Consider the following 25,134-nt stretch of genomic DNA (forward strand, 5'->3'; position numbering starts at 1 on the left):
AGTGAGCACACATGCCCGGTGGTGGGCACTCATTGCTGAGGCACCCGGGGAGCAGAGAGGGTGAAGGGCTTTGCTCAAGGGTCCAACAGTGGCAGCTTGCCAGGCCCAGGTATTGAACTCACACCCAACAACACCCACGTGCTCTAACCACGGACCCACCACTGCCATTTTATCCCATAGTCACGATTTACTATCACATCATTACGACTTACTATCGTATTGTGCAGTATCGTGTAAATATGCTGGGTAGATCAGTTCAGCCCCGTTCACTTCGGTCGGAACGACTGTTCAGCTCTGTCTCTCTCTCCTGCACGGACATGATTGGAGCGCGTACGGAGGTTCAGTAGGGGCGGGGTTTAAGGGACCATGTAAATAAACACTGTCCGTCATGGAGGGCAGACTAGAACCGAGCCGTCAGCTGAGCCGTCTGTGGTCATCTAACATCTGGCACCTGCTGAGGACAGCCGTGTTGGCTTTTAGCTTTAGGCTTTAGGCTTAACTCTTGCTTTAGAGTTAAAGAAGTTTCTGTAGTTTTGGTTTCATGGCGTGAACGATGCTCTTCGCTGGGATTCAGCTGTTACGGTAGGTCTAAAGGTTCTCGTTTGATCACATTTCATCAGGAGCACCTTAAGATTATGGAGGTTTGCCGTCCTATAGTTCAGGAGAGTCATTCCGTTAAAAACAGCGGCTGCCATGTACTAGCTAAATCCGCAGCATCCGATGCTTCATATAAGAGTCGATGAGAACGAGAACGAGGCATTTTACATGTCTGAAAGCCCGAAATAAATGCTTTACTAAATAAAGCTGTATTAACATCACACCGCTGCCATTCTCAAATGCACATCCGTCTCCACATTAGTGCAGTAAGCTCTATATTTTATAATGCAGCTAATGTAACAAAGAAAATGGTCTAATAAGTCTAAGAAGAGTTATTGGTTCTCTGTCTTGAGCTTTGCTTTTTACCTTATCTCTAGCCATTAAAATAATAATGCTCACACTATTTAAGACTTCAGATGGACCAAATTCAGTAGCTGATAAAATTAGCTTTCATTGATAATTCAACTCTAATTATGTGACAATAAGCTATCAGTGATCATTCAGTGTTGATAGCGTCATTTTCTCTATCCTTAGACAAATACACCAAGCTAATCATCTAAAAAAAACACACATTTTTTTTTTTTTCGTATTGATTTAACTCATTTTTACTGTTGAAAGTGGATATTAGAGGGTCTAGGTTTAGGTTTGCATTTTGAAGTGGAGGAAATTTTGGCTAAGCAATAAATGCCATGGACCATAACTATGGAGGACTGAGTACAACCCAAACAAACATGTGTGGAGTGCCAATAAGTGGCTTTAAGTATTGGGCCTTTTGGCAGACAGAACACAACTGATTTGTAGCCACATTTTTCTGAATTACCCGAATCTGTGTGGCTAACAGCAGGACTGTTTCTGATATGGCTTGTATTCGTGTGAATTTGTACATAAATCATTTCATGTACATAAATCAAATCATGTGAATTGTAGTTCTCTGGAAGGCAAATCAGGGTAAATGTGGCATACCTAATCAGGATGTTGATGTTTAACAGTGCAGTAAGAGTCTAAAAAGTCTAAAAAAGATTTTTTTTGTTGATCAGTATTTGAGTATAAATTCGGTAAGAAAATGCTGGACTGTGTTAACAGAAAAAATAATAATTTTAAGGTTTTGATGAACCTTAACACTGTACAGATATTTCCAGAACAACTTCCGGATGCCTAGGAATCATTTAAAAAAGTAAACCTTTGACAATTGGCTGTGGAATTGTGGCTCACATATCATTTTGCCACCAATGTGAGTGTCTGAAACATATGTACGGTTTGCATTGGTAAACACAGGTACATGTTTCATTAGTCGAACAACCTGCAATGGCCTACTTGAACCTGTTTCACCAATAGTGGTTATGATAATTACATTTTTATACAACTTAATTTGTGAAAACAATATTTTAGTAGCTTTATAATGCTCCAAAACGAGTTGTATATAGTTAGGAGCCATCTGCATTATCTCATTATCTCATTATCTATTTTCAGCATTGTACCCAGGTATTTTGTCACCTAAACTCTTTCTGCATCAACGCCAGGAAGTCTGTGTGGTCATACAGACTTATTTGTGTCTGCTCTTCCATACAAGAGGCCTAATCTGTGTGTCTACAAATTAATACTGGATTAAAAGCAACCAAGCGCTGAAAACTGTAAAACAGAACAGCACACATGCAGAATTAAACTGACCAAGCGTTTCTGGGCCATTAGTTACCCAAATACAGTGTGTGCAGAATTATTAGGCAAGTTGTATTTGAGAGGATTCTTTTTATTATTGAACAACAACTATGTTCTCAATCAACCCAAAAGATAAATACCACAGCTTAATATTTTTGGAAGTTGGAGTGTTTTTTTTTTTTTTAGATTTGGCTATCTTGGGAAGATATCTGTTTGTGCAGGTAACTATTACTGTGCAGAATTATTAGGCAACTTAATAAAAAACAAATATATACCCATCTCAGTTGTTTATTGTCACCAGGTAAACCAATATAACAACACAAAATGTAGAAATAAACATTTCTGACATTCAAAAACAAAACCAAAAACAAATCAGTGACCAATATAGCCACCTTTCTTTACGATGACACTCAAAAACCTTCCATCCATAGATTCTGTCAGTTGCTTGATCTGTTTATGATCAACATTGCGTGCAGCAGACACCACAGCCTCCCAGACACTGTTCAGAGAGGTGTACTGTTTTCCCTCCTTGTAGATCTCGCATTTTATGAGCGGCCAACAGGTTCTCTATGGGGTTCAGATCAGGTGCCCTTTACTGATCCAGCCTCAGGCCCATCCATCTGGCCCATCAAGAGTCACTCGCATTTCATCAGTACATAAAACCTTAGAAAAATCAGTCTTAAGATATTTCTTGGCCCAGTCGAAGTTTTATCTTATGTTTCTTGTTCAAAGGTGGTCGTTTTTCAGCCTTCCTTGGCCATGTCCCTGAGTATCGCACACCTTGTGCTTTTTGATACTCCAGTAACGTTGCAGCTCTGAAATATGGCAAAACTAGTGACAAATGGCATCTTGGCAGCTTACGCTTGATTTTCCTCAATTCATGGGCAGTTATTTTGCGCCCTTTTTTTTTCAACACGTTTCTTGCGACCCTGTTGGCTATTTGCCATGAACCGCTTGATTGTTCGATGATCACGCTTCAAAAGTTTGGCAATTTCAAGACTGCTGCATCCCTCTGCAAGACATCTCACAATTTCTGACTTTTCAGAGTCCGTCAAATCTCTCTTCTGACCCATTTTGCCAAAGGAAATGAAGTTGCCTAATAATTAAGCACACCTTATATAGGGTGTTGATGTCATTAGACCACACCCCTTCTCATTACAGAGATGCACATCACCTGATTTATTTGATTGGTAGTTGGCTTTCAAGCCTATAGAGCTTGGAGTAAGACAACATGTATAAAAAGGATGATGTGATTAAAATACTCATTTGCCTAATAATTCTGCACACAGTGTATATCACTATTTTGACCCAGCACTGGATTATTACATTTTTTATTTTCCTTTTCTTCATAAAATGAACCACCAAAGTCTAACATAAGTACTGCTCATTAATTATTTAAGGCTTATTGCCCACAAAGTTCCAGTTTTGTTTCATAGCTCCATAGAGCAGAATCCCAACACTTCTGTGGCTTTGGAGCTGACCTTTCTTGTGCTTGTGGGTCAGTAGAGATGTATGGGCATGGGGACCTAGAGCATTTAGTATGTGTTTTTACTGTGCAAACTGAAACCCCAGTGTCTGCTGACACCAAATATTGCTGCAGGCCTTTGCAGTCACTCAAGGGTTTTTGACCACCTGCCTGCTCAGGAATCTAGTGGCAGCCCGGGATAGCTTCCTCTTTCTGCCGCCTCCAGGTAGTGTAGCCAGTGTTCCTTTAACTTTGAACTTTGAACTTGAAACTCTGCTTCCAGCTGGATCTCTAGGATCATTTAGTGCTTTTGCGTCTTCTTGTATCCTTTTCCTTGTTCGTACAAGGCAATGATCTCTCCTCTGAACTTTTTTGTGAATTTCCCCACTGCGGGACTAATAAAGGACTATCTTATCTTATCTTATCTTATCTTTGGACGACTCAAGTGAAGAACTTGAGAACAAAGAGCCATATTTTTAACATGCAGTCAAACATCTCAGTCAGCAGACCCCTATGTGATGTGACCACACCGGATGCAACCAATGGAGCTCTTGATTTGCATATGTTCTTATAAAGGATCTGTTTAGGGGGTTAAATAATTCAGAGACTTTCGTCATGAAACGGGTCATTGTGTGTTGAATTTGAAGAAAACACTTGTTCTATTAGTTGTGTTAAGCAATTTAAAAAGGTATTGTTGGGTTGCTGGCCTACACAAACTCAGAATAAGGATCCAAAAGCCTCAACCCAGCTTTTGAGTAGGAAAACAACCTAGCATAGTGTAGGATGCTCACAGAATCAAATCATATGTGTTTTGTATGCTCCTGCTGTGAGAAGCACTGTTTCTGGCACGTTCAGACACTGTTTGGGCATGACATGAAATCTGTAAAGGCGCTTAGACCAATACCACGCCAAAGCAGCTGTTCAAACATCATATAAAGCATGGGATCACAGTGAGAGCTTGTAAAACCAGAGCTGCTCTGCATATCTAAAAAAAATCTCTGCTGTTGTGTGGTGAGCTGGTCAGCCTAGACCCATGGTTGTCTTTTTACTTTTGCAATTGCTTTGTAATTTGCACCACGCTAAGTAATATGCATATAACTGTTGTTTAGTAGAATGATTGATAGACTAAAACCAACAGTGCAAATAAATTGGGTTGCCCCATCCCAACTAGAAACTATGGACATTTGGACTGAACTGCAGTTTGGATAGTAGCACCTTTAATGGTGCACATGCATTAATGTAGATGTTGAATGCCTTTCATATTTGATGTCATAAAGATGTTTAATGCCTGTTCTTGTTACCCATATGCCTGCTTTCCTACACAGCTCAAATTTGTCTTTATTAACCAATGAGGAGCTTATAAATAAGAAGTATATTGGATGTATTAATGGTTAGAGTTATGTCAGTAGGGCCTGCCCCATTACTTGTGCTTGCACACTCGCACCCCTTGTTCGTGCATGCCCACTTCAGATATGCAAAGCTGTAAGGTCTCCTGTTTCTTTACATTTTGTCCAACAAGGGTGCTCATGAGTGCCTACTATGAGCACTTGATAAACCCTTTTCATAAGTCTGCATCAGACCAAATAAATGGAGAAAGATCATTATCTGAAAATTGAATAAGCACTGTTTAACTTGGCATAGATAATCACTTTTTTATGATAAGTTATTATTGGAAAGCCTGTTTGCTATTATCATCAAACTACAAAACTAAAGACATTTATGATCGTGATGTTCTACTCCTCTCTGGTTGCTCTATGATCCTTTAGGCAATAAGATGAGCCCATTCACAGCCTAGATAGCAATAACTTATTTTCTGGTGTTTTGGCTTTACTAAGTAGTTGGCTTTACTTAGTAGTAGGTACTAAGAAGTACCATCAGAAAGGTATTCTCAGTCTGATCTGTATGTATGTACTTGTGTCTTAGAGACAGAGGACATGATATTTAGAGTTTCATTGGCCCAAAACGTATACAGGTGAAGGGATGCAAAGTGTGTCCCAATTCTGCTCTAAACTCTCAGACACTTTAAGCACATATGCCTTGTTACCTGCCTTTCAGCAGCTTCATGAACACCTTAACAGTACATGTACACCTTAAGCAGGGTCTTAGGGCTTAGGGTGAGAATTGAGACCGGGCCTGTATGTGCTTTTTAAATTTGTATTTATTTATCCAACTATATATGTTTTAAAGGTTTATGACAGTATAGCGATATTGTATTAAGAAACCACACTTTTTCTAAGAGTCAATAAAAGCTTGGTGATGCAAGTTGGTTGCTATGGTATCTCAAGTGGGTGCTACAATTTGTTCAATGTGCAACCACTAACAAATTATTGGAGGTCCATGATCCTCCACCCCCCCCCCATCTCCTTCCTTCTAGAGAGCAGATTGAGCTTGAAAGCCTTTGTGACCTTTATCATGAACTGGGAAAGTGCTCAGCAACAGATAACCTACAAAAACAGCTGTACAAACATCAAATAAAGCCTGGGATCACAGTTTGAATGTGTAGCGAGAGCTGTGAGAGTGCTCAGTGTAATAACTCACTAAAACAGCTGTACAAACATTAGAGAAAACATAGGATAACACTCTGACAGCTTCCTGGGAGCTTGTGACCAGATCTGCTCTGCATATCCAAATAGAATCTCTGGTGTTTCTCTGGTCAACATAGACTTGGCCGTTGCAAAAAGTCTGCTATTAGTTTGCTTTTAAAGGCATTTTTTTAAAGTAGTTTGTTGTACAGTGCTTTTGACATGTTATTTATCATTATTTCTAATTATAATGTAACTATTCTATTCAGACTCAAAACTGTGGTGCTTTACAGTGGAGGTAAATTGGACTTTGGATTGATAAACTGGTGCTGGGATCTGAAATTTGTTGATGTTTCTAATTTTTTTCCTGTCCTTTCTTGTCTCACTTCTCCAGACATGAAGGGCCTTCTGTTTCAAGTCTTCCCATGCCCTGTACGTCTACTTTCCGGTCGAGATCATCACTAGAAGTATGTGTTCTTAAGGCTGTAGGAACTTAGGCCAGCAAAGGGAGCCAATGTCCTCTGGCAGCCTACGGTCGCAGGACAAGATGGGAAAGGAGAAGCCTCTCCACTGCTCGGAGTGCGGAAAGACTTTTAATCATCAGTGTCACCTCGAGCTGCACCAGCGCATCCACACCGGCGAGAAACCGTATTACTGTCCGCAGTGTGGCAAGAACTTTACCCACTTGTGTAATCTCCTGGAACACCAGCGCATCCACACAGGAGAAAGGCCCTATGTCTGTTTGCAGTGTGGGAAGAGTTTTACGCAGCAGAATCACCTGAAACGACACCAGCGCATTCACACGGGAGAGAGGCCGTATGACTGCTTACAGTGCGGCAAGAGCTTCAGCGATCGAAGTAACTTCCGGAAACACCTGCGCATTCACACGGGACAGAAGCTGTGCACCTGCTCTGAGTGCGGGAAAAGCTTCACTGAGCGAAGCACTCTGGTGACGCATCAGCGCATTCACACTGGAGAGAAACCATATTACTGCTCGCAGTGCGGCAAGAGTTTCACTCGTCTCAGTAATCTCCACCTGCACCAGCGCCTCCACACGGGAGAGAAACCATATCAGTGCTCCCAGTGTGGAAAGAGTTTTATTGCTAGAGGTACTCTCAAGAATCACCAGCGCCTTCACGCGAAAGAGAAGCCGTATGCCTGTGCACAGTGTGGGAAGAGTTTCACTCAGGAGAGTGCGCTTCAGCAACACCACCGAACTCACGCTCGAGAGAAGCTCCATGCTTGCTCCCAGTGTGGGAAGAGTTTTACTCATAAAAGTAGTCTCCAGCGACACCGGCGTGTCCACCCAGAAGAGAAGCTCTGTTAGGACCTGGGGGGGTGTGGATGGTATCAGTGCTCTTAAACAGGATGAAAGTGTGTGTTTTTGCAAATACGATTAGCAATTGCTAATCACAAGTGCTAAAAGTGAAACGGGAGATGAGGCCTGTTTCTGGGTCTATGCTTATAGGCCCCTGGGATGGTACACTGGTTTACCGGTACTTTGTTTCAGGCCAGATCCCAGTGGAAATCTCACATCAATGGGTATGTAAATAAAAAATATATAAATAAAATAAAATAAAATAAAATAATAATAATACTAATAAAAGGGACAAAATTATTGGTATATTTGGTAAAAATGAAGAAAAAAGGTTATGGAAAGATGTACAAGGATTTAAATTAATCAATAAATCTTTATTTAAACTTGAAAGTAGCAAGTAGCAATAAATTACCATGTAGCTGAGCAAATACAAGGAACAGGGAATTGGAGAACTGGGTTATGAGAGAACGAGTATAAATCCTTTCAGATCAAAACAAACCAAGTCAAATTAAAGCAGCATTATGTGAGAACTAGTATTTCTTGCTCATGTGCTCCCCCTACAGTCAAGAAGTGTAATTTGCGCTTGGAGCCGTCACTGAAGGACATGCTTTACACATGCATTTCCTGACAGCTGAGAGATACTGAACCATCACTGAAAGTGAAATAAACATGTGGACTGAGACCAGTAATATTACAAAAAAATATTGAAATATAATATATCCTGCAAATATGGTTATGTGTTGTCCTGCATACTTCATCAGAGTCCCTTCTCAAACCTGAACGGACAAAGCTGTTGATATGACAGAAAACTACTTTAAAATGCGTAATATTTTAAAACCATGTTCGTAATGACACGTCTTACAGCTTCATTACTTTACTGAGCTAGCTTTCTAGTTAGCAAGCTAAAGGTTGTTGCTAAAAGCAACACAAAAAATAGAGATTGCACACTGCAGTTTAAGTAGCTAGCTGATTAGCTAAATTAATTGAAAATGATGTGCCTCATTCTTCTCTCCTCCCCTTGCACAGCCAGGAGACACTTGTGTAACTTAGATGTCTAAGTAGGTGAGGGGATGTTAAAAGATGTTAAAGCCAAAATGTAAAAACCCCATGAATCACTAAATGAAAGCTCTAGCGACAGTACTACCAGGACACCAGAGCAATCACAAGCCTCCTGTGATAAAACCTGTGTTAAAACATCTCTATTTACAGGCTTTTTTGCTGCTTTCAGAAGTTCCCATCTCATTAATTGTCGAGATTAAATTGAGGATTTGCTAATGTCTTCAGAGTCTTCTGGTAGAACTTGTAAAACCACCTTTTGCATAATAAAAAAGTTAGGCCACTGCAACATCTTGATTATTTTCTTTTTCAGCCATTTCTGATTTGCAAACATTGGATTTCACATGGATTTTGGCTGTCCAGACTATCAAAAAATCAATCTGGATACAATCTAGATATGCTAGATATCTAGATATATTTGGGCTGGCAGTCTAAACATAGCCTTACTTTTTCACACACTGCTTCTGCATTTTGGTCTAGTTTTTGTTAAATAAATAATGACAGTTTTTTTTTTTTTTATTATGTCCTGATACATAAAATCATAGATTTCAAAGAGGGTGTTTCTTATGTTTTCTATAGTAGCACTGAGCATAGCCAGAGTTTTCATAAAGTAAACAGTGATTGGTTTTGTCGGGCTCTCCAGTAATGAATCGTCAAGTCGAATGATACAGAAAATCTGAAGATTTAATAGTGTGTCACTATAATCCAGGATGGACAAAAATACAAAACATCTTAACTAGAAACAGCAAATACAGATTTGATAGCCTCTTTTCTTCACCTTTATCAAAGCAGCCAATAATTCTGTGTGGTACTGTGTGTACACTGAGTAGCACTTTTCTAATTTCTAATTTATGTAAAAGATATTTTGCAAAAAGAGTCCACAGTGACCATGTGCACAGTGCAGAAATATTAAGTCACTTCCTCTGGTGTGTGACTGTGTGATTCAATTTAAATGACTGCATGTTTGTCTTTATGATTTTACATCTATAAATGTATTGTAAGGAATTGTCATGGAACTGATATGGACCACATATTAATCATCATAGCTGGACATCATGGCATGGTGGAGGGACAGAGCTCCCAGACTAACTGATTGACATGTCAATAAACACATCACCCTTTTATAAAGTATTTCTTTATTGTAATGCATTTTTTTAACTAATAACCATCTTAGTCACCATAAAGGCGTTTCTACTGGTTTCATTCTTTGACTAAATATAACAAGAATATTTTGGCATCATAGGCTTAAGTGTGTTTTTTTGTTGTCATCAGTATCTTTGTTCTTGCACCCTGAAGGCCAGTTAAGTCATATATATATAATGTTTTGCTATCAAGCTTCATTTCTTTTTTTTACACTCTTTGGCTTTGCCATTCTATTTAAACATCCGTGTTTTACAACAGTAGGTGCTCTCTGGTCAAAAGAAAGATTCTTTAATGTTTTATGTACAGTCATTAGTTTGATTAGCTTGACAGCATCTTCTTTGTGGTTATTTGTATAGGTTTGTATACCCATTTGTATAGATCTACACTTCGACATCATTTGCAAAGTTCTTAAAACCCAAGCATTCACATGAAAACATATGTTCACATACATGCTCTTACACCTATACACTCGGTGTTAGTTTTAGGGTGACCCTGCAATAAGAGGACCTTTTGTCTCCAGGTTATACATTCATGTTAGAAATACTTCATTACAAAATAAGATAAATATCTTGGGTTTTATTAATGCCCCAAAATTGTGAATTTGATGATTTTAAACTAAAATGAAAAGACTATGCCTTCAGTTTCATTTTTATGTTTATATCAGAGATATACTAACCACAATAATTATTTGAGTATGTTTGTCTCATACTGACAAGTAAACAGAACAGTTTAAGTATATTTGGCCTATAATGGTACTTATAATGAAAAATACATGACTTGCACTGCCCAGTTGTGTAATTAAAGGTTACTGCTCTTATACCTAAAAAGTGTACTTTTAGAAGCTAAAACGTGGGCCATGTAGATCTGGCATAGTACACTTATAAGTATCCTACTAGTACATTGATTTTAATACACTTACTAAATAAAGTGTAATTAAACTTTAGTTTACTTTATAAAAATAACTTTTTGTGTCCACAGACCATTGGCTGGGTGCTGGCATTTGCATCCTTGTGTGAAGTGTTTCAGGCTTGAGACTGGAGGCAACAGTTTTAGGGTGATACCTACTCTTCTCTTTAAATTTTTGCTCACATTTTGTGGTTGAAGGTACATGTTAGCCTGGGAGTCCCTAAAAAGGCACAGCATACCAGCCTGCACAGAAACCACAACATCACTGACTCTATTCAACATGAAGTGCAACTTGTATTGCTAAGATTTGGCCATTTGTCGACATTGTGGAGTTTTAGGAACGTGGAAGGTGGCATTCTTTTCATAAAACCAGTCATGTGCACGTTTAACTTCAGTGATAGAGTTTGTAGTATCTACACTGGTTGTTCATAAAGTGGTCCTCAGGTACCCCCAGACAGTCCACATTTTCTCTATCCTTGGGAACTGAGAGTGGATTTTGAGTAAAAACCTGACCGTTTGGGGATTCCAAAGACCAAAGACCAAAGACCAGTTGAAGAACCACTGATCTGCACAATACCTGTATTCAATTCCACAGAGTACTTAAGCCAGGAGTGTCCAGTCTTATCACCAAATGGGCGGTTTGACTGCAGTTTCTATTCCAAACAGGCAGTAGCACACCTGGTTCCACTTATTCCATCAGATGGTTTTAGTCTTCAGATAGTTTATCAGGTGGGCTCCTACTCTGCTGACATGGAAATCTGCAAAAACTACACAAAACCTTTGCAGATAAAACTGGACACACCTGGCCTAAGCAGTGCTAGTATAACAGAATTGAGGGCACTCAGAAGGGGCAATGCCATTTAGAGCATTTTAGTTATTTCACACATGGACACTTTAGCCCAAAGTCATTTTCTGCTCTTTGTTTTGTTACAGTAAGGCAAAATATACTTGAAATAGTCTTTTGGTGACAGAAAAACAGATAAACAAAAAGTTTATTAGCACCTTTCTTACCAAGTTGCTGATAGACCAGCAAGTCTCAAATGAAATGAACATATGGTCAAAAACTATACTGCACAAGAGGATGGCCAGCTTTCCAATTACCATCAAAGACCAGTTAAGACCATCTGAAACCATCTACCAGCTGGAATTTTCAGCAGGGCTTATGCAGGACCGAAAAGCAAAAGCCTGAATTGTATTACAGCATATGGCATCCAGTTTTCCCTTTAGGGACATCTATTACATGTATTAGTACTTCAATCCAAAATACAGACATTTTCAATGGGAAATAAACTACATTCAACAGGACACAGGTTTATATTTTTGTACAGTGTTTTTTTCTTATGCACCTCGCCTAGGAAACGAGTACAGGATTGGATGTGTTTATGAAATCCTTTTCTCACTAGGTATCACTCTACTCCAGGTGTGCTTCACTTGGAGAAGCATCAGCTAAGCAATTCTGAAAACGTGAAAATTCTGTAAGGATTGGTGACTCACATTGTAATTTTATGCAGATGTAATGTTTTTAGAATAAAAGGGAAAACTCTATATAACATTAGAATAAACCCTAATAAACATAAAGTCAGTGGTCAGTGAGTGTGTTTACTGTAAAACTCTATATAACATTAGAATAAACCCTAATAAACATAAAGTCAGTGGTCAGTGAGTGTGTTTACTGTAAAACTCTATATAACATTAGAATAAACCCTAATAAACATAAAGTCAGTGGTCAGTGAGTGTGTTTACTGTAAAACTCTATATAACATTAGAATAAACCCTAATAAACATAAAGTCAGTGGTCAGTGAGTGTGTTTAGTGTAAAACTCTATATAACATTAGTATAAACCCTAATAAACATAAAGTCAGTGGTCAGTGAGTGTGTTTAGTGTAAAACTCTATATAACATTAGAATAAACCCTAATAAACATAAAGTCAGTGGTCAGTGAGTGTGTTTAGTGTAAAACTCTATATAACATTAGAATAAACTCTAATAAACATAAAGTCAGTGGTCAGTGAGTGTGTTTAGTGTAAAACTCTATATAACATTAGAATAAACCCTAATAAACATAAAGTCAGTGGTCAGTGAGTGTGTTTAGTGTAAAACTCTATATAACATTAGAATAAACCATAATAAACATAAAGTCAGTGGTCAGTGAGTGTGTTTAGTGTAAAACTCTATATAACATTAGAATAAACCCTAATAAACATAAAGTCAGTGGTCAGTGAGTGTGTTTAGTGTAAAACTCTATATAACATTAGAATAAACCCTAATAAACATAAAGTCAGTGGTCAGTGAGTGTGTTTAGTGTAAAACTCTATATAACATTAGAATAAACTCTAATAAACATAAAGTCAGTGGTCAGTGAGTGTGTTTAGTGTAAAACTCTATATAACATTAGAATAAACCCTAATAAACATAAAGTCAGTGGTCAGTGAGTGTGTTTAGTGTAAAACTCTATATAACATTAGAATAAACTCTAATAAACATAAAGTCAGTGGTCAGTGAGTGTGTTTAGTGTAAAACTCTATATAACATTAGAATAAACCCTAATAAACATAAAGTCAGTGGTCAGTGAGTGTGTTTAGTGTAAAACTCTATATAACATTAGAATAAACCCTAATAAACATAAAGTCAGTGGTCAGTGAGTGTGTTTAGTGTAAAACTCTATATAACATTAGAATAAACTCTAATAAACATAAAGTCAGTGGTCAGTGAGTGTGTTTAGTGTAAAACTCTATATAACATTAGAATAAACCCTAATAAACATAAAGTCAGTGGTCAGTGAGTGTGTTTAGTGTAAAACTCTATATAACATTAGAATAAACCCTAATAAACATAAAGTCAGTGGTCAGTGAGTGTGTTTAGTGTAAAACTCTATATAACATTAGAATAAACTCTAATAAACATAAAGTCAGTGGTCAGTGAGTGTGTTTAGTGTAAAACTCTATATAACATTAGAATAAACCCTAATAAACATAAAGTCAGTGGTCAGTGAGTGTGTTTAGTGTAAAACTCTATATAACATTAGAATAAACCATAATAAACATAAAGTCAGTGGTCAGTGAGTGTGTTTACTGTAAAACTCTATATAACATTAGAATAAACCCTAATAAACATAAAGTCAGTGGTCAGTGAGTGTGTTTAGTGTAAAACTCTATATAACATTAGAATAAACCCTAATAAACATAAAGTCAGTGGTCAGTGAGTGTGTTTAGTGTAAAACTCTATATAACATTAGAATAAACCCTAATAAACATAAAGTCAGTGGTCAGTGAGTGTGTTTAGTGTAAAACTCTATATAACATTAGAATAAACTCTAATAAACATAAAATCAGTGGTCAGTGAGTGTGTTTAGTGTAAAACTCTATATAACATTAGAATAAACCCTAATAAACATAAAGTCAGTGGTCAGTGAGTGTGTTTAGCGTAAAACTCTATATAACATTAGAATAAACCCTAATAAACATAAAGTCAGTGGTCAGTGAGTGTGTTTACTGTAAAACTCTATATAACATTAGAATAAACTCTAATAAACATAAAATCAGTGGTCAGTGAGTGTGTTTACTGTAAAGCTCTATATAACATTAGAATAAACCCTAATAAACATAAAGTCAGTGGTCAGTGAGTGTGTTTAGTGTAAAACTCTATATAACATTAGAATAAACCCTAATAAACATAAAGTCAGTGGTCAGTGAGTGTGTTTACTGTAAAACTCTATATAACATTAGAATAAACCCTAATAAACATAAAGTCAGTGGTCAGTGAGTGTGTTTAGTGTAAAACTCTATATAACATTAGAATAAACCCTAATAAACATAAAGTCAGTGGTCAGTGAGTGTGTTTACTGTAAAACTCTATATAACATTAGAATAAACCCTAATAAACATAAAGTCAGTGGTCAGTGAGTGTGTTTACTGTAAAACTCTATATAACATTAGAATAAACCCTAATAAACATAAAGTCAGTGGTCAGTGAGTGTGTTTACTGTAAAACTCTATAAAAAGGTGAAGGTGCACGGATACAGCGAAATGTGAGAATGTGGCAGTGAGTCCTATTCTACTGGCGATACTTCTCTACATGGACTAAACAAGCTGTGTGTGCTTTCTGTGCCAGCAATGGGTGCAACTTAAAGTAGCCGCTTTGTATCAGTGACAATAAAATTGCCAATAGTTCATATATTATAAAATAATATAATATATGATATTAGCAGATCGGACAACATAGAGCACAGTGCGGAATGACGTCGTTCGTTTTCTCGCGAGATCTGGCGACAACTGGCGGGTTGCTGTGGAACTGCTGCCAAGGAGACGGAGCACGAGCTGGGTTGACAGACGGACAGGGCTCTCCGTGTTTACACGCAGCGCTGTGCTTGCAGCTGCTACACTTTAGCTGTGTAATTTAACTGCGATTGTCATAAATCCTGCAGCTCATCTCAGCCAAGATAGACGCCCTGGAACAGCCGAGAATGCCTAACATCAAGATTTTCAGCGGCAGCTCGCATCCAGACTTATCGCAGAAGATTGCCGATCGGCTGGGACAAGAACTGGGCAAAGTTGTCACCAAGAAGTTCAGCAATCAAGAAACATGGTGAGCTCAGTTACAGTCGCTAGCTTCTGGCGTAGCGCGTTTTTAGAGCAGAAAACGACACGGTCATTTCATTTACCACATGGTCAACGGCGCCACACCACGCTAGTGTTTTCGTTATGAACTTGTAGTTTTCGGTGGTGCAGACCGCCGTCCCGCTCTGTGGAAACGCAGAGTCGGCGGACTACATTTCCCAGCGGCCCGGTGTGCTAAACACGCTAATGCTGTTTTTAAAAACACCATGTTTGGGCTGTTTGGCTGCTTTCCATTCAAGAGGAGTTGAAACACTATCACTGACTGTCAAGCCCTGTTTTCCTGCGGGCGTTTTATGCTGCCTGCTTATCTCGCAGCCGTGTAATATCGTTCACAGGAAGGAATTATCAGAAAAAAAATGATGAGCCACTGCTGCAATGACATATTAACTAATGTTAGAGTTATTCTGTTAATTTATGGCTTGCAGACATTGGGTATTTTTTCAGTTAGCTTCCAATAATGATCTGAGTAGTGTTTAAACTGAAGCCACATCTGCACTGAAGAAACGCAGCATGTGAAAGTGGCAAATATAAAGTGCGTGTGTGTGTGAGTGTGTTGTGTGAGTGCATCCAGCTGCTTAAAATATCTTAATGTTGGCAGTGGCTGGTGGTGGTTGTGGTGTGTGTTTGTAGTTGACATTTGAGTCACTGCAATGTAGAACATCTAGCAGACTTTATAGTTTTGTTTACAATGCAGCCATCAGAAATCAATGGCCCACATACCAAGAACTAATCAGTTTCGATTAGAATGAATAATGGGGATCAGTAATCAATGATCAGTGCGTGTTCATAAGCATTTTGTGTTTTTTGTGTTTGTGTGTGTGTGCAGCGTGGAGATTGGCGAGAGTGTGCGTGGAGAGGACGTTTACATCGTTCAGAGTGGCTGTGGTGAGATAAACGATAACCTGATGGAATTATTGATTATGATCAATGCGTGTAAGATCGCGTCAGCTTCACGAGTGACCGCGGTCATCCCCTGCTTTCCCTACGCCAGACAAGACAAGAAGGATAAGGTGGGGGTGAGAGAACATGCTTGCATTTTTTTTACTAACATACACAAAAAAAAACCTTGAAGGCATGTGCTCCCACAATTGCAAAAATATTCAATGCCCTTAAAAGTCATCAGATTTGTCTGGACAAAAAAAAGAGACACAGATTATTGGAGCCAGTATTTATTAGCAGCTTTCAGTCTGTTGAGGTGGGTTTTCCAGCTTTGCCCACTGTTCGACAGGAATTTTCACTCACTCTTCCTGCAGATCTGCTCCAGGTAGTTTAGGTTGGTTGGTCATTGTGGACCACAGCCTTCAACCAGTTCTACAGGTTGAGATCTGGACTTGGCCATTGTAGAACTCTTTCTGTTGTTCAGCCAACCTGTGTTGTTTGGCCTTGTGCTTGGGGCTGAAGTTTCTCCCAGGCTTTTTGTTTTTAGCAGATTAAAGCAGGTTGTTCTTCAGTTTATTTAATTATCCATCTGTCCTGACCCCCTGAGAAAAAAAAGCATCCTCACAACATGATGCTGCCACCACCATACTTCACTTTTGGGATGGTGTTTGTTGAGGAATAGGCAGTGTTACGTTTGCACAACATAATTCATAGACTTTGGCCAAAAAGCAGAGTTTCCAGGTCAGTTTTTGCAGAATTGCATTGTGCATTGAGGTGTTCTTTCATCAGTAATTGCTCTGCCAATCTCCCGTACAGGTCAGTTGTGTGCAAAGGTCTTAATGTCGTTGACTGGTGCACTTTCACTCCAGTCCCAGACACTGAACTATGCAGCTCCTTTAAAGTGATTGTTGGTTCCAAGCAGAGCAAGAGGTCCCCTTTGGAATGACTTTCTAATTCATTTTAGACAAATATGTTTAATTGTCAAAGTGTCCTTTCCAATCCTGACAAATCTGATGACCTTTTTTAGGGGACTAAATATTTTAGGAAGTCATGGTGTGTATATATATATATATATATATATATATATATATATATATATATATATATATATATACACACACACACACACACACACACACACACACACACACACACACACTCTTTAAAAGCCTAAATGTTGCTGGATCCATCTGGGCTGCATTGTCGTAAGTCTGTTTTATTTCTATCTCTGTCTCTGTCTTGCTGCGTCTTCTCTCTCTCTCTCTCACTCTCTCTCTCTCTCTCTCTCTCTCTCTCTCTCTCTCTCTCTCTCTCTTCTCTATTTATTCCTCTCTCCCTGCATTTTGAAAGGAATGCACTCAGATTGACAAGCATGGCTAAATAAATAATGAAATAACATAAGCTGTATTACTCATTTTTCACTTAAAGGGCCCATATCACAGAAACCCTCTTTTTCCCTCTCTGTTACTCAGACCCAGATTAAGTCTAATTCTAGACTGAATAAGGATTTCCAGTGGGGATTCACCTCTGGCACTGCCATTTAGTGTTAGGCTAGGCTTGTTCACGTCTGAAAAAGACACACAAACATTGCTAAAGTGCATATCTTGCGAATTATTTTGTGGGGGATATGGGCCCTTTAATAGGTTCATGTTGATCTATAATATGTGTTGTAATGAGTGTGTGTGTGTGTATGTGTGTGCATGTGCGCACGCATATGTGTTAATATCTGCAGAGCCGGGCTCCAATCTCTGCCAAACTGGTGGCCAACATGCTTTCTGTTGCTGGAGCCGATCACATCATCACCATGGACCTACACGCCTCTCAAATACAGGTACACATACACACACACACACATGGGGCAACACCAGGGCAATAGAGGAAGGGATGTAACTTTTGTACATTTAGTTTGAAAGGATTCAGTTCATCATGAAATGTGTATTCATACAATACAGTACAGGAAATGGTCAAGTCACATTCTATACCAGTTACACCTGTTTTAAACACGTTTGATATGATATGTGTGTGTGTGTGTGTGTGTGTGTGTGTATGTGTGTTAGGGATTTTTTGATATCCCTGTGGACAATCTGTATGCTGAGCCTGCAGTTCTGAAGTGGATCAAAGAAAACATTAATGAGTGGAAAAACTGCACCATCGTCTCTCCTGATGCAGGCGGAGCCAAGAGGTGTGCAGTCTCTCTCTCTCTCTCTCTCTCTCTCTCTCTCTCTTACTTTCTGTTTTACTCTCAACTCATATTTTCTTTAATTCTCTCTCTCTCTCTCTCTCTCTCTCTCTCTCTCTCTCTCTCTCTCTCTCTTACTTTCTGTTTTACTCTCTACCTTTGTTTTCTTAAATTCCCATTTTCTCTCTCTCTCTTTCCTACTTTCTCTTTTACTCTCTACCTTTGTTTTCTTAAATTCCCATTTTCTCTCTCTCTCTTTCCTACTTTCTCTTTTACTCTCTACCTTTGTTTTCTTTCATTCCCGTTTTCTCTCTCTCTCTCTCTCTCTCTTTCTCTCTCTTTCCTACTTTCTCTTTTACTCCCTACCCTCGTTTTCTTTGGCTCCCTCCTTCTCTCTCACTCTTTCTTATTTTTACTTTCATCTCTCCTTATGCTCTCCTTAGCATTCTTACCCTTCTCTTTGACTCTGTCTCTCTTACACTCCTTCATTACTTCTGTTATTCGCTGTTTTTTACTTTCTCTTGACTTACTGTATTTACTATACTGTCTTCTTACTTTCTCCTGTACGCTCTGTCCTTTCCCGCTTAGTCTCACGCTTTTTTTTCTTTCTCTCTCTCTGTCTGTCTCTCTCTCTTTCTCTTTGGAAGAGTGCTAAATGGTGTCTTTTATTTGTCCAGGAACTCATTTATTTTCTGAGTTTTGAAGACTAACAGACATCTGTTGTTCATAAAAGCAGCAATAACAAATTGCAGCTTTGGTAACATTGTTAGTAACATTTCGTAACATACTGTGCTACATACAGTGCAAAAAGGATCATAATCTTTAAAGCTGCCCAGCTAAGTCTTTGCCCACCTGTGGAGAAAGTTCCTATTTAGGTGCTGCAAGGCTGATGTGGCTAACAAGCAATGGAATTAATACTCCCAAGCTTTCATTACTTTTTAGCAATATTAGCTTCATAGCTCCGGTGCAAAACTAAAGATTTCCTACATTGTGGGGGTGGGGAGGAGGGGGCAACTGGTTAAATTTTATTTTACTGAGCAATTACTTTAAGTGAAGTGAAGTGGACACACATGTATTTTGTTCCCTGTAGGTGTGGAGGGTAAGGGGCTGCAGTGTGAAGTTGTGAGATTTAAGAGAGTTTGAGTTTTTGGGCCTTGGCTAACATTGTATTGCTTAAAAAGCTGTTTTCTTCAGTCTAATTCTGTTCTGCAAACATTGCTAATATTCAGTACACTATCCAATAACAAACATATAAGCTCAGGTTTCTTGACCAGGTTCCACCCATAAATGCAGTACTTTTGGTAGCTTTTGTAGTAGTACTTTCATTCACAGAACCCTAAGAGACTGTAACTCACACCTCAGTTTATATCACAATACCTACATTTAGAGTGTTATTAATATTCAACCCTAATGAGAGACTGTAACACACACCTCAGTTTATATCACAATACCTTCATTTAGAGCGTTATTAATATTCAACCCTAATGAGAGACTGTAACACACACCTCAGTTTATATCACAATACCTACATTTAGAGTGTTATTAATATTTAACCCTAATGAGAGACTGTAACACACACCTCAGTTTATATCACTGTACCTATCTAGGAGAAAACCTATCCCCCAGTTTTAGTGTGTTTAATGTCCTCCTACAACCTCAACAAACCTATTGCATACATTTTGCCTTTTGTTTGGTTAGCTTCAGTGTGCTTATCAGCTAGCCATGCAGACTGTTTGTCAATAATGTATATAAAACTTATCAATAACTGCTTTCTGGCTTTAAGCTTTGATGTAAATAGTGTTTTATTTTTAGTTGTTTGCTAACTAGCAAACTACAGGATACAGGAGACTTATCACATGTGGAACATGGGCTGGAACGAAATTGTCTCAAGGTCCCAGTTACACCCAAAGAGCAATATTAAATAAATAAAATAATAAAATATAATAAAATATAAAAAGGGTAGACATAAATAGGAAAAGTACAGAAATTAAAAAAGGTAGCAGCAGTATGGCCACAATATATGAAAGGAGTGTAGCATCATGAATGAATAAGTAGATGTCACATAATAAGGTGTCCATATGTAGATAAACACTCATTCAACTAGACGAACTAAAACTAGAACTAGACTAGACAAATATACAACCTAAAGGCTAACAAATTGAATGTTCATGGTTTTGAAATATTGCCCTCAGCATTTTAAAGTACTGTACTGTTATTGTTTATTAACAGCTGCATCTATTCAAGTTTGTAACACAAAGATTTTAGGTCAAGTTCTTTTGCCAAAGTCAATGGTTAGGTTTGTGCGATCCGTCTCCTTTCTGAGAGCTCATATAACCAATATCACTTGGTAAATAAGCATTGGAACAATCCTTTAGATAGAGAGGCTAAGTTGATGAGGGCAGGATGATCCTGGTATTAAAACGCAGAGCTAGTGTACATGTTTTTCTCACAAAGTTGCTACATTGGAATGCTTGATTCCGCTTTCACTTCATTTTAATGCTGTTGGTCAATATAACATGTAACATCTTCAGTCTGGTTACTAGAGGCCTATCCAATGGAAACATCACTTGACTGTGTCTATTTAGATTGGAGGGCGACAATCCTGATTGGACAGTTATGATTATATAATTATAGTTGTAATTACAATAAAACCTATAATTATACATATAGTAAAATTGCAGCATAAGCATAGCTTCACTCTCTGACTGGACTAACAGGCTAAGTGTGAATATTTTGTTGGAAATATGCTACACGCTTTAATGCCCTAATATGAATTTTAAACCATGAATTTTTTGTTAAAGAGGCATATTGCATATTGGTGTGTGTGTATGTGTGTGTGTATGTGTATATAAATAGAGTGTGTTTGAACCTTCTGCATTATGTGTGTAGATTGAAAGAAGTAGATATGCATGTTTGTGTGCATGGGTGGTTTCTAGTAGCAATTTCTGAGCTGTTTCTGTGTGTCTGTGTGTGTTTGTAGGGTGACTTCCATAGCAGATCGCCTGAACGTGGACTTTGCTCTAATCCATAAGGAGAGGAAGAAGGCGAATGAAGTTGACCGCATGGTTTTAGTCGGCGATGTGAAAGACAGAGTGGCCATCCTAGTGGATGACATGGCAGATACTTGTGGCACTATCTGCCACGCAGCAGACAAGTGAGAACACACACACATAGGCAATCACGAAAAACATTATTTAAACGATCTCAGCAGTCAGTATATTTTACCAGTAAAACTGTATATAACATTAGAATAAACCCTAATAAACGTAAAGTCAGTGATCAGTGAGTGTGTTTAGTGTAAAACTATATATAACATTAGAATAAACAAAGTCAGTGGTCAGTGAGTGTGTTTTGAATAATATTGTGTGTATGTGTTTCATTAGGTTGGTTTCTGCTGGAGCTACCAAAGTCTACGCTATTCTGACCCACGGCATCTTCTCTGGGCCTGCAATCTCTCGTATAAACAACGCCAACTTTGAGGCTGTGGTGGTCACTAATACCATCCCACAGGAGGACAAGATCAAGCACTGCAACAAGATACAGGTATAGAATCCTAGAGCTGAGCAATATGGCTAAAAATCGTATCATGATATACTTGTCATTTGATATCAATTATCAAACTATCAATTCTCACTGATAGTTATTAATCAATAAATAAATTAATTTCATATTTAAGTATAGCTTTTTTTGGTAAAACTGCATGATGGATATTTTACTTAAATACTGAGGGGGAAAGTAATTTACAGAATTATTGTTTTATAGGAATGCAGTGCAATGTGCTGTGCATTGTCAGGCTCTTGAGTTGTATCAAAGAGGGATTGTTGCCAAGTAGTGTTGCATTTTTTGTAACTACAGAACTGATTTTGGGTAAGAAAAGGGCAAAGTAAGAATCAGTCCATTGTAGTACAGTGTCATTTTAGCCAATAAAGTCATTAACAACAAGTCATTAACAAAGGGAACTGGGCTGGGAAAACACTACTAAATGCAGGCCAGTGGTAACCCCGGACCAGGACTAAGAAGCACTGCAGTGTGCAACGTGTTTCCCATGCATGCTATTGAACACTCTCTATGGCGAGGACCTTAGTTTTGGTTACTGTAACTGATCTCCTAGACCAAACAACCTGGGATTGTCCTGAGGTTAAAGATAAAAGTGAGTCTGTGGTTTACCCCTGGCCATGTAGTGCACCTGGACAGAGAGGACTGATGGCCTTGCGTTGCAAATTCCAGGCCAGAACAAAATCACACAAGATACTGGTTAGAAACTTTACAGCTGTTTTACACATTCCAGACAACAAATCTTGTCTTTTTAATATTGAAAAGTAGCAAAAACAGCCTCTTTAACTAATTAAACATAAAGCACAATGATTTTAGCAAATCCTAAAACACAGTTACTCTTATTCTTACTCTTATGTCTTTCAGAAAAAAAAGGAATAAAACATTAACATCATCACCTGTATCTGTAAACACCCCCGTTGGCAGAAATCACAGCTTGCAAATGCTGTTTGCAGCAGCTGAAAGATCTTTCAGTTCTTCTAGTTCTTGAGACATTTTGCATGAACAGCTTGTTTATCCACAAAGGGCCATTCCAAATGTGTCAGTTTGTATCTCTCCAGGTAGTTCATGGTGGATTTTGAGATACACTATATAGGCTGAAGTATTGAGACACATTGTTTCTTCTAAAATCAAGGCTATTATAATAGGTTATGGTAGGAGCATGAAGTTGAGGGTGTGTACTGTCCCTGACAATGCTCTGGGCCCTCCCAATCACCCTGGTCCTGTAGTTGTCCTGCAGTGAGGGAAAGGCTGCTCCGGAAACTCAAACTCAAATACAAACATTGACAGTCATCCCATTTGTTGCGCCGGTGCATTCATAGACTCCATAGGGTTATAGATATAGTATTTTTTGTACCGCAGGACAGACCTATTATTATTAGTGTTGTTGTTGTTGTTATTATTATTATTGTAGGTATTTAAGTGCACTTTTTGGATTTATTTAATTTTATTTGCTCCACCCTTTAACAGGTGATTGACATCTCCATGATCCTGGCAGAGGCAATCAGACGAACCCACAATGGAGAGTCAGTGTCGTACCTGTTCAGCCATGTCCCTTTATAACACATAAACACGCTCACTCTCTCTCTCCCCAAATATATATACTTGTACACATAAACATGCATTCATACAATTACACACCTACATTCTCTACACACATTCTCACACACGCCCGTGTTGCCATTTATGGTTCTCATAAAGTGAGTATAATAACCTAAGAGAAAATTACAGCTCTGCGCCTGCTGTAACCAACAACTCTTTGCTGCCATCATCTTTATACATTCTCTTCACCAAGGGTTCGATCCGCTACTGCATCGCTGAGCTTTACCTGAGCGTTACCCGATGGTACTCAGTGACTTAGTTGGGTTGGTTGTTAAGAGTGTTATGTCTGAATTGACCTTCCCATCAGCTTACAGCAATGCGATTTTTTTCATAGCAACAGTTGCTTGGTTGAACAAGCTCTACAGAACGCAGGTAAAAATTCCCAACCCAAAGAATTGAGATGTACTTATGAGATGCTTCATAAAACTGGGTTTCCAGACTAAAATGGCACACTATTAAGCTGGACTGCAGTAACGGTGGTCGGAACAGTGAACCTGCCACCATGCTAACATTAGCTTGAATATACCTTTGTTAAACTTCACTCTAAATGTGTGATGATTTCATATGCATACTAAATATGTATAATTCAAAATAATTAACACTCTAAATTTATGTATTTTGACAAAAACAGAGCTACAGTTTCTCAGCAGGTTGAATAGGATTTTACCAGTGTCCTGTAAAGCCTGTCCAACCTCACAACAGGCGCTATGGAAGGACACATCTGTGAGAGGAGCCTGGTCTCTCTGAAGTTGGAAGCTGAAAATCTCATCATGTGTGACCTAATGTTGGGTGATTGATCCACATTAGCTGGATATGAGTCTGTTACCTTGTGCTTAATGTCATTGTTTCTTTTTATAGGCAGATATAAAAACAGTGCTTGTACAGCACCATTACACGTGAGTCTGTTAAAGTATAGCCAAAAAGTTCTGGTGCAATGAATTGGTGGCATTGTAATGATTTGGCCACATTAGTCTGAAGAGTGCTGCGGCAGCTGGATTTCTTTATTTATCTCACACAGATAAATTATTTTTTTCCTCTTTTTCCAAGTTTTTTTTTTTTGCGGTACATTGCTTTAATGAGCTTTCCTTGTGGCTACTGAAGATTCAGGGAGTTCTTAAAAATGTAAAGTAGAAAGAAGAGTGGAGGCTTTAGTTCTATTTTTCTATATGAATACATTAATTCATTCAGATGTTGTCAAGTGTTTGTTTTATGCAAATGTTTGTGTTTTGTGTTCAGTCATGCGGTTTTAAAGCTGCGAGAGGACAGATCTGTTCTGAAGTGTCCTTCAGTGCTCCTTAATCTCTCTTTCTCTCACTCTTTCTCTCAAAAACACACACATACACAAACTAGAGTTAATGAGTGGTGTAAACTGGCCTCTTTTGTCAATCTGTGGCATTTGTTTGTGTGTGTGTGTGTGTGTGTGTGTGTGTGTGTGTACATTTCCATTCATTTGCACACTTTTCCTTTTGACTGTGATGGATGCTGGGAATGTTTCGGCCTTTGGAAAGCCAGAAAGGCAGTCATGATTTGATTGGTCTAAGTCTGTTGCCTTAAAAAAGTGTTGAAGTAAGTGTGGGCGGAGCATCTATTGGTTATTTCTCCTCTCCACCAATCAGAGTTCGGAGTGTGTTTGTGCCTGAAT

At 38.4% G+C, this 25,134-nt stretch overlaps 2 protein-coding genes across 3 annotated transcripts in view; both read left to right on the forward strand.

Moving 5' to 3' along the window:
• The first annotated feature begins 360 nt into the window (after positions 1–360).
• Positions 361–9,745, forward strand: LOC140552440 (uncharacterized). Its single transcript, XM_072676597.1, has 2 exons — positions 361–582; positions 6,635–9,745. The coding sequence occupies exon 2, from the start codon at positions 6,755–6,757 to the stop codon at positions 7,565–7,567; it is 813 nt and encodes a 270-aa protein (XP_072532698.1). The 5' UTR covers positions 361–582; positions 6,635–6,754; the 3' UTR covers positions 7,568–9,745.
• A 5,219-nt stretch (positions 9,746–14,964) lies between these two features.
• prps1a (phosphoribosyl pyrophosphate synthetase 1A) overlaps positions 14,965–25,134 on the forward strand; it is a 10,202-nt gene continuing 32 nt past the window's right edge. Inside the window, exons 1-7 of one of the 2 annotated variants that reach the window (XM_072676602.1) lie at positions 14,965–15,248; positions 16,107–16,296; positions 17,892–17,990; positions 18,217–18,341; positions 21,319–21,492; positions 21,722–21,881; positions 23,361–25,134. The exon at positions 23,361–25,134 is cut by the window's right edge and continues 32 nt beyond it. In XM_072676602.1, the coding sequence (XP_072532703.1) occupies positions 15,127–15,248; positions 16,107–16,296; positions 17,892–17,990; positions 18,217–18,341; positions 21,319–21,492; positions 21,722–21,881; positions 23,361–23,453 (963 nt within the window). In that variant the 5' untranslated portion in view covers positions 14,965–15,126 and the 3' untranslated portion in view covers positions 23,454–25,134. The remainder of the gene's footprint in view (positions 15,249–16,106; positions 16,297–17,891; positions 17,991–18,216; positions 18,342–21,318; positions 21,493–21,721; positions 21,882–23,360) is intronic. The other variant, XM_072676603.1, reaches the window with a different exon arrangement.

This window comes from Salminus brasiliensis, chromosome 1 (genome assembly GCF_030463535.1).
Source record: "Salminus brasiliensis chromosome 1, fSalBra1.hap2, whole genome shotgun sequence".
In the NCBI taxonomy this organism is placed as follows: domain Eukaryota; kingdom Metazoa; phylum Chordata; class Actinopteri; order Characiformes; family Bryconidae; genus Salminus; species Salminus brasiliensis.